Genomic DNA, 10,507 nt, shown 5'->3' with positions numbered 1-10,507 from the left:
GGGGGAATCCCTCCGCACCTGAATATATTGCTCAAAAAGCTGCCAAAGCCAAGAGACACTCCTTAAGCTTTGCCTGACCAATTTGTAAGGGAAACGGGATTGAAAAACTGAACAAGCTGGTCCCGTTTATGAGGAAAACCGGACCAAAAACCATACACGTATAACAAGTGTAAAGGAAGAAGAAAGAAAAAAGATGCCGAAGACTAGGCACACCTAGCTAACAGACAGAAAGACTATCACCACGAAAGACACAAGTATATGTGGGGTGTCGTCGAGGGATCACAATACCGGGACTTTGCAAAAGCCTAACGCACCACACTGGACTGCGTGCCGAGCCCCACGACACAACTCAGGAGCATCCACAACCAACAAGAGCAGTAGAACGAACCTTGACTGGGACCTCCACCATGGAAAATCAGAACGATTAGCAAGCTGGGGAGACATTTTGCGCCATTAGTGGGCAAAGATGAACCGAGACATCACCAAGAGCACAAAGCTTGTCGTAACACCTCGGCAACCGTGGGAAGGGTCTTGAGCACAGCACCAGGGCGATACTCATTCACGAGGGGATACAGATGGCTGGCCTGCGGCACATGAAGCACCGCCGCCGAACCCCAAAGAACACCACCGAACAACCATCGTCAATCCCAAGCAGCTGCACCACCACCAGCACCATCACCACCACAGTGAGCAACAAACACCTCATCGACCATGCAGCCCTAAAGATGAAGCCTTCAAGAAGGCCCACGACGCCGATTATGCCGACATCATCCATACAAAGAAGACATGGACTAGGGGTTCCCCCCGGGGTGCCAACGAGGAGGATTAAACAACATGACAACGATGCCTCCAAGAAGGTTAGCGACGCCCACGAGCGCCGCCGTCGTCGGCTCCGGATGAAGCAAGGCTTTCACACCAGTTGATCAGACACCTCTCGAAGAAGTGGTTGAGTGACTTGGTCGCCCCTTATATTCTTGTCTCTCCTTAGGTTCAAGTAAGCTTTCCTGCTACCTATTCTCCACTATGTTATTTCTAGGATATTAGGATGATGTTGGTTGGTGTCATCTCTAGTTACCCCCCATGTCTCTATAACCTCCATCTACAGATGCCTGCTTAGAAGTCTCTGGATTAGGTGGTTGTGTGGTGTGGTGACAAATGGATTGCTCATTGCTTCTTGATGGCATCTACTTAATCAAGGGGTTATTTCTCCTACTTCATGCAAGCAGCTAATCAAGATTTTTGGCGTCGGGGTTCTGCAAAATCTAGTACCTACTCCAGGGAATTTTTGGAGGCTTGTGGTCATGTTGTTGTTATTTGCTGGTGGCAGCCAGCACATCAGCGATGGCGTATGTGTCTATCGATAACAGTGAGAAAGGCAGAATGTGTCGTGATCTAGGTGAAAAGTTGTGATGTCCTTTATACTACTTGGTCACACGTCTCCCTTGTGCTTACACATGTATCCTTTTCTTTCTATGGGCTCCCACGTGTTTGATGGTGTTATAATCTGGCGATGGAGTCAAAATTACTCCGTCGTGTATCAATTAAGCAGGAAACTACGGGAAAAAAACAATGTGCTTACATTTATGTTCCTCGATTTTTCTAAAAATAACATGGATCTACAATGGTCAACCTTTTTATCGCACACTTGTAGGTACTTAAAAGAAAGACAACATTAATGTATGGATAAACTAGCAATAATGAAATTGATTAAGAGCACGTCTTACATCTATACCATATAAGTTTGGGAATGGAAACCACAATGAGGAAGCATTTATAGTGTAGTGTGGCTGCCTAGGTAACTTTTGTTCTCAGATCTCTGCTCTACTCCTCACCCACCTCCAGAAAAAATTTGGCGTGAGACACACACACAGGAGTTTTCTTTCCCCAAAGGCCAGCCAGGATGCAGGGCACCGCCGCGGCCGCCGAGGGGAGGAGCAGGGCGTCTCCTGACAAGGCCGTCGAGAGCTCTAAGAAGGCGCGGTTGGACCTGGCCGACGGACACATGAAGCAAGAGGCGGCCGGTGCAGGAGATGGAGGCCCCATCGTCGGGGCGGCGTACATCCCGCGAGTGGAACTTGCTGTGAGGATCGACAAGCAAGTGCTCCACTGCCCCCTCTGCACCCTCCCCTTCAAGCCCCCGGTCTTCCAGGTTCCTCTCTCTGTTTCCTTCTTTATTCCTCGATTAGCATCGGTGAAAGATCGATTCTTTCGTGCTAATTTACGGGCCCTCTCCGATTTGTGTGTCTGCCTGCAGTGCAAAGCGGGGCACCCGGCCTGCGGCGGCTGCGTGGCCCTGCTGCCCTTCGGGCAGTGCAAGGCGTGCGTGGACGGCGTCGGATTCCTCGACCCCTGCCCTGCGTTTGATGTCGTGGTGTCCTCCACCAGGATCGGGTGCTCCAACGCCGGCTGCCAGTGGTACGTGACCTACCACGAGGTCGCCGAGCACCAGAAAGCATGCCCGCACGCGCCCTGTCAGTGCACTGAGCCCGGCTGTAGCTACGTCGGCGCGGCACAGGCGCTCGCCGGTCACCTCCACACCGTCCACTTGGTGCCGGTGCGCGTCGTGCAGTACGGCAAGGTTAGCAAGCTTCAGCTACCGGTGTCGACCACGCGGCTGGTGCTCCTCGGCGATGATAACTGTGTGTTCCTCATGACCATGGGCGCGCTCGGCGCCGGCGTGACCGCCGTGTCTGTGGTGTGCGCCACGGCAAGAGCGGCGACGCGGCCGCGGTTCACGTGCAAGATGTGGGTCAACCTGGAGCCACCCCCGGCAGCAGCGGCGAACTGCGGCAAGCAGGACATGGTGCTTGTGGACATGGACATGAGGAGTAGCTCGTCACCCGGCCCCGTGGTTGCCGCGGGCGAGCCCACGTTCCTGACGGTGCCGCCAATGTACCTGGTGCCAGCAGCAGGAGACGGGGCGTCCATGGAAGTTCCCCTGCACATCCGCATTGATAAGCTCTCCCCTTGGTCCGACACATTGGTTTGATTAGGTCCGCTGCTGTTGATTGGAAACAAACGATGCATTCAGAGCTGTTCGTGCTTAATTTGGAGTTGCAGCTGAAACTATTTGGGCGATGTTAATTAGTAGATGCAGTTCATCTTTAATGTCATTGTTGGGTACTGTATTCAAATCGGAGGATATTATGCTTCGTGTTAATCATGTTGTGAAATGCATCTTCTTTCGTTGTTATGTCATTCCAACTTGTAAGCATTTCATTTGCATCTGTTGCAATCTATATATCTCAAGTCAGGAGTAGAGTTCAGTCTCATGTCAAGAAATGTTATCCATGCTACCAAAGCAATGCTTAATGCAGGTTTACTGGAGAATAGTGAGGAACAAAGGAGGCCTTCTGTCAAAGAAATCTGCCAAGCAGGATACCTAGCCAATGTTGATGCAGCATAGAGAGTATAACCATGCAGCAATTCGTGATGAAGCTTCTCTCAAAGTCTTCCTAAGGAATGAATCAAACCCATCTCCTTCCAAAGGGGTAAACTTATCTCTGTACATTGCTTAAACTCCTAATAATAAAGTGTTAAGCCCTCTTTGAGGGCTGCAGTCTTCCAAAAAAAGCTAGTAACTTCTACTACACTGGCCATAATTCTTTTCTAGATGAATGAGCTTTCTGAGCCAAAAAATAAAAATCTATTTTCCAACAAAATAATATTTTGATATTAAAATGAAAACAAGTCATCGGACACTATAAGTGTAAACATCTATTTACAAATGGAATGGCGGCCGAGAGTTACCCTAGCAACCCATTGGTGTTGACTGATGGGCATGACACGCATTTGGACAACTCCCAACTTTTAGATCTGATTCAGTGACATTTTATTTATTTTTTGGTTTTATTGACAGTAGAAGATTACGCTAGCTAATGGAGCATGAAAAATCTTTCTTTTTTAGTTGCCCCTCTTGATTTTGTGCACGACGCAGGTCGGCGTATTTAAAACTGGGGTACCCCGAGCGTAACTACAACAGATGGACCTGCCCAAAAAGCCACGTTGGTAAGGTTTTTAATTTAGGTCATGGAAATTGTTTGGACGTTACCGGAGTATGCAAAATTTCGGAAATTGAGAACTTATTTTGGATTTTGAGTTTCAAAAATCAATATTTTTAAATGATTTTTAAGCTAATTTAAATTTTAGTTTGAATTTGGCTCAGAATTTCAGGGTTGCAAGTATTTCGATCCCCACCGAAATATGCAAAATTTCGCTAAAATTTTGAACCCTCATTACAATAAGAAACTACAATAAATCCTCTTCACAATTAGTACTACAACATCCAGAAGGAGCCAATGGCGTGACGGCATGCATACCTTTGTGTAGTGACGTTTTGGGACGATGCTAGGTGTCCCGAACACGGGCCTCCCCAGCACACATGCCTCGTGTGCAAACAGCTTTCACAGAGGCCGTGTGAGGCCACGGTCCCGACCAAGCATTAATGTGAGTGCAGGCTATGGTGCATAGCCTACCACTGTTAGGGGTGACAAGTGTTGAGAAGTCCATCTCGATCATCAAGTACGACTTCCCCACACCGCCCACTCTCTGGGTCAAGGCTATCAACACCACATACTCCCGCATGGACTTCGTGGAGTTGCTCTTTCATGGGGACATCATGCAACATATATCTTTTTATATTACAGAGTGCGATATTAATTTTTTCTATTTGTCTCACGCAAGCGTTTGATTGCTAATATATGCATCTGTTTTTCTCATGCCTTTTCAGCATTAGTATTGATGGGTAATGGTATGATGCATCAAGCATGCCATGTTCTATGTATTAGTGATTTATCTTTTTCTTGAACCTCGGTAGGATTTAATTCGGCAGCAAACCGATTTTTTTAATCCCCAATTAAGCCTTTCACTTACTATATATGTTGTAGGTTATGATGCATTATACTCAGTGAGGTGCAATTACTTTCCTCTGACTTTGGAGTTGGGATGTTTCTGACAACATTATATAAAAGTTTGCAATTTGCTCCATCCAACAGGCTATGGAAAGGTGCCCTTCCCAATAGGTCATTATATATCTGCTGAATTTGAAGCCATGGACTGATATGTATTTGCAGAGTCTATGATATATATACCCATCTTTAAATATGTTCCCTACTATTTTTCTTTTCCTATTAACTAATTCATGAAATGATTCCCTGAGGTGGCCAAATACATTACGTATGTACAATGCATATGTGTGCTTCAATTTTCTCTGTTAACAACTGGAGATATTGATGTTAATTATAATAATTGGTCTTAATTGTTTCATTTGTCGGCGCACGTTTCTTGCCTATTGGATCTTGCCCATTTAAAGAAGGCATGGTAAATTATTGTTAGAGCTTGTTTCTTTGTTAGGTGCTTTTGTATCGCTTATTTATTCCAACCAGAATGTAGCAACATATATCAATAGATATATTTGTTTTCTTGCTTTTCCAAGAAGAACCGGCAGAAGAAGCTGAGGTCGCTGCTTTGAATCTTAAATAATTGTTTGCTATTAGCACAATATTTTGATGATCCATTGGTTGCAGAACTAAATTATGTATTAGTTTGCATCCATGCAGTAGGGGAAATATCTTGAATGCACTTCACATCTAGTTAACATTGATGGCCAGAGATAGCGATCATGTCTAATGTGGGAAAGGTGATACATTCATTATTTGTTTGTGAGACTCAATAATTGAAGGTGAGTCCTTTTTCCACTTTATCTGTTGGAGATGATTTCTGCGGATTTAGTGTTCAATGGAGCGGCTGGATGCTTTAGGATACGTCGTGCTTTACACCTGAAATACGCTTCAATTAGTTTTACTGTAAAATATTGCATCACTTAGTATTTATGATATATTACTTCAATCCATGGGACATTATTATTTAGAAATACGTAAAACTTAAATATACTTGCTTTTCAGTCAATGTTGTTCCAAACTAGCTCTGGTTGTTTGTTTTATTAATTCTAAGTTTCTGAACTTCTCATTCTTATATAGGTAAAAGAAAAGTTCCATATTGATGAGGATGATTCTTCATATGGAGTGTTACGGATCATGACAAATTGTAAGAGTGGGCCACAATTTACAAGTATTTGAACCATGTTTTTTGTTTGGATGCCTGGTGTCATTTCCCCTATCTTTGAATCTTGTTATGAATGGGATTCATTTTGGATCCTCACCAATCCATGATGTATGTATCAAATGGTTGTATGCATATTCTTGTGTGTTACTCAATATTCTCTCGGTATCATCTAAAGTTACTTAAAGAGTGAATCCAATGAACATCCATTGGCTTGGTGATTTTTTTCTAGGGGCGGGAACGACACCAACAGGTAGAGTAGCATGTATCGCCGGACAGACCCTGATTTCGTCATGGCAACGAGACAAGCATGAGCAGTTCACAACATTGCATTCATTTCTTTGCAGGGTCAAGTTTCAAAAGGAGAGTTGAGTAGAAAATACTTTGCATGTCATGTCTGTAGTCTACTGCACTAGCAGTACCATATGTTTTGCTTTGTTTGCTAGTTCGGGAAGGAGTATACTTACTTACTTTGCTGGGTTCTTGCTGATGCCTCTGCACTCCTGTACTGAAATTATCCTCTACTACTGTGGCATGTGATCCATTGCCTCGGGACATGGCCAATGCATAGCCCTAGGGTGATGCCCCATATGCCATGTAGAATTCGATGTCATGAGCAGTAGGTTACGATGGGGAAGCGGGATCCTCTGCGGGAGGCGGGTGCTTGCAGAGAAAAAGTCTGGTCCAGTGTAAAAAGCTGACAAAATTGAAGTGCTGAGTAGAGATGCATGTGTACTAGTCTCTACTTTCTATTCGTTGATGAGGCACACTAGTGATAACCTGCGTTGGGGAGAAAAATCAATGTAGCTGCCTCGAATTACTTTTTCTCATGAGACATATGTATCCACATGCCACCACTGTTCATGCCCTCAGTAGGCATGCAGCTTTGGCCTGTGTAGTGCTGTGTGACGGATGTGTGAGACAGGGGAAACTGATTAAATCTCTTCTATTTGATAAGGGAGGAGCCTCGGTATAAACCAGATTCTTACTTTCTAGTATAGTCCAAATGCATCATCCTTTCAAATAAGATTGTGTTTTATTGCTCATGTGAAAATTGCACTCTATTAAGGCAAGTCGATGAAAACGGACCTCACTAAATGTCCGTGGACATGTACAGCGGCTTGTTCTGACGGGTTCTATCTCAAGTCAAGAGTAGAGCTCAATCTCATGTAAGAAATGCATGCATTTTGTGTACTCCATTGCTATCTGATTGAACCTTTTTTTCCCTGCATAATAAAATGTTGTGTTCAACTAGTAACTTCTACTACACGTGGCCATAATTCTTTTTGTTATGGCTGACCTTTATGAGATGAAAAATCAATTTTCTAACAAAATAATCTTTCTATATTAAAATAGAAACAAGTCATCGACACCAAACCAATCTACTTACAAACTGGATGGCAGACAGACTTATCCTACCAAAATATTGGTATTCACGTGGCTGCAACATCCTTCGTCTGTGAATTTGCACACGTTACAGAAGGGAGGGTGCACGCACAATCCAGAAGGGCCCCTAAATGCCCAAATCACTTATGACGCACCATAGGACCATAGGGATCACCACCATGTCGTAGTTACATGACACCGTCACCATCGCCCACTGCCCGGCCTCTTCCTGGTGCTGCTCCTCTGAGAAGGAGAGCATGCCACACTTCGACAGTCCACGCGAAGGGCCGGGCCGGGGAAGAAACCCTTGGCCTTTGCTTTTCTGAAATGCACGCAATCATAAATTTATTAAAATAGAAAGAAGGAAATGAAACTAATGGCAGTCGGAAGTAACCTTACTACTTCATGCAAGCAACTAATCAAGATGTTTGGCGTCGGGGGTCTCCAAAATCTAGTACCTATTCCATGGATCTTTTGGAGGCTTGTGGTCTACGTTGTTGTTATTTGTTGGTGGCAGCCAGCACATCAGCGATGACGTATGTGTCTATCGATAACAGTGAGAAAGGCGGAATGTGTCGTGATCTAGGTGAAAAGTTGTGATGAGTTTGTGTTCTCCTTTGTACTATTTGGTCACACATATCCCTTGTGCTTACACATGTATCCTTTTCTTTTTATGGGCTCCCACGTGTTCGATGGTGTTATAATCTGGCGATGGAGTCAAAAGTACTCCACCGTGTATCAATTAAGCAGGAAGCTACGGATAAAAAAAATACAATGTGCTTCCATTTATGTTCCTCGCTTTTCTCTAAAAATAACATGGATCTGCAAGGTCAACCTTTTTATCGCACACTTGTAGGTACTTAAAAGAAAGACAACATTAATGTATGGATAAACTAGCAATAATGAAATTGATTAAGAGCACGGCTTATATCTATACCATATAAGTTTGGGAATGGAAACCACAATGAGGAAGCATTTATAGTGTAGTGTGGCTGCCTAGGCAACTTTTGTTCTCAGATCTCTGCTCTACTCCTCACCCACCTCCTGAAAAAGTTTGGCGTGAGACACACACACAGGAGTTTTCTTTCCCCAAAGGCCAGGTAAGATGCAGGGCGCCGCCGCGGCCGCCGAGAGGAGGAGCAGGGCTTCGCCCGACAAGGCCGTCGAGAGCTCTAAGAAGGCGCGGCTGGACCTGCCCGACGGCCACATGAAGCAAGAGGCGGCCGGTGGAGGAGATGGAGGCGCCATCGTTGGGGCGGCGTACATCCAGCAAGTGGACCTTGCCGTGAGGATCGACAAGCAAGTGCTCCACTGCCCCCTCTGCACCCTCCCCTTCAAGCCCCGGTCTTACAGGTTCCTCTCTCTGTTTCCTTCTTTCTTCCTCGATTGGCGCCGGTGATAGATCTATTCTTTCATGCTAATTTACGGGCCATCTCCGATTTTGTGTGCTTGCCTACAGTGCAAAGCGTGGCACCCGGCCTGCGGCGGCTGCGTGGCCCTGCTGCCCTTCGGGCAGTGCAAGGCATGCGTGGACGGCGGTGGCTTGTTCGACCCCTGCCATGCGCTGGACGCCGTGGTGTCCTCCACCAGGATCGGGTGCCCCAACGCTGGCTGCAAGTGGTACGTGACCTACCACAAGGTCGCCGAGCAACAGAAAGCGTGCCTGCACACGCCTTGCCAGTGCACTGAGCCCGGCTGCAGCTACATCGGAGCGCCGCAAGCGCTCGCCGGTCACCTCCACACTGTCCATTTGGTGCCGGTGCGCGTCGTGCAGTACGGCAAGGTCAGCAAGCTTCAGCTACCGGTGTCGACCACGAGGCTGGTGCTCCTCGGCGACGACAACTGCGTGTTCCTCATGACAGTGGGCGTGCTCGGCGCCGGCGTGACCGCCGTGTCTATGGTGTGCGCCAGGGCGAGAGCGGCGATGCGGCCTCGGTTCACGTGCAAGATGTGGGTCAACCTGGAGACACCCCTGGCAGCAGTGGCGAACTGCGGCAAGGAGGACATGGTGCTCGTGGACATGCACATGAGGAGCAGCTCATCGCCCGACGCCGTGGTCGCTGAGGGCGAGCCCACGTTCCTGACGGTGCCGCCAATGTAGCTGATGCCAGGAGCAGGAGACCGGGCATCCATGGAAGTTCCCCTGCACATCTGCATCGATATGCTCTCCCCTTGGTCTGACGTATTGGTGTGATTAGGTCCGCTGCTGCTGATGGGAAACAAACGATGCATTCAAGGTAGTTCGTGCTTATTTTGGAGTTGCAGCTATAACTATTTGGGTGATGTTAATTAGTAGATGCAGTTCATCTTTAATGTCATTGTTGGGCACTGTATTCAAATCGAAGGATATTATGCTTCGTGTTAATCATGTTGTGAAATGCATCTTCTTCCGTTGTTATGTCATTCCAACTTGCAAGCATTTCATTTGCATCTGTTGCGATCTATATATCTCAAGTCAGGAGTAGAGCTCAGTCTCATGTCAAGAAATGTTATCCATGCTACCAAAGCGATGCTTAATGCGGGTTTACTGGAGAATAGTGAGGACGAAAGGAGGCGTTCTGTTAAACAAATCTGCCAAGCAGGATACCTAGAGCCAATGTTGATGCAGCATAGAGAGTATAACCATGCAGCAATTCTTGATGAAGCTGCTCTCAAAGTCTTCCTAAGGAATGAATCAAATCCATCTCCTTCCAAAGGGGTAAACTTATCTCTGTACATTGCTTAAACTGCTAATAACAAAGTGTTAAGCCATTTTTGAGGGTTGCAGTCTGCCAAAAAAAAGGTAGTAACTTCTACTACACTAGCCATAATTCTTTTCTAGATGAATGAGATTTCTGAGCAAAAAAATTAAAAATCTTTTTTGTAACAAAATAATCTTTTGATATTAAAATGAAAACAAGTCATCCAACACTATAAGTGTAAACCTCTGTTTACAAATGGAATGGCGGCCGAGAGTTACCCTAGCAACCCATTGGTGTTGACTGACGGCCATGACATGCATTTGGACAACTCCCAACTTTTAGATCTGACTCACTGACATTTGATTTATTTTTTGGTTTTA

The 10,507-nt window shown here is 45.9% G+C and overlaps 1 protein-coding gene and 1 pseudogene across 1 annotated transcript; both read left to right on the top strand.

Moving 5' to 3' along the window:
• The first annotated feature begins 1,900 nt into the window (after positions 1–1,900).
• Positions 1,901–3,131, top strand: LOC119279119 (E3 ubiquitin-protein ligase SINA-like 10). The gene is made up of 2 exons (XM_037560500.1): positions 1,901–2,149; positions 2,255–3,131. Exons 1-2 carry the CDS (start codon positions 1,901–1,903, stop codon positions 2,987–2,989), a joined length of 984 nt encoding a protein of 327 aa, XP_037416397.1. The 3' UTR covers positions 2,990–3,131.
• A 5,420-nt stretch (positions 3,132–8,551) lies between these two features.
• On the top strand, positions 8,552–9,760 carry LOC119279118 (annotated as a pseudogene).
• Positions 9,761–10,507: the final 747 nt, after the last annotated feature.

The sequence above is a fragment of the Triticum dicoccoides genome, chromosome 3B (assembly GCF_002162155.2).
Source record: "Triticum dicoccoides isolate Atlit2015 ecotype Zavitan chromosome 3B, WEW_v2.0, whole genome shotgun sequence".
Classification (NCBI taxonomy): Eukaryota; Viridiplantae; Streptophyta; class Magnoliopsida; order Poales; family Poaceae; genus Triticum; species Triticum dicoccoides.
The sequence above is the reverse complement of the archived record's forward strand: the minus strand, read 5'-3'. Positions and strand labels throughout refer to the sequence as shown.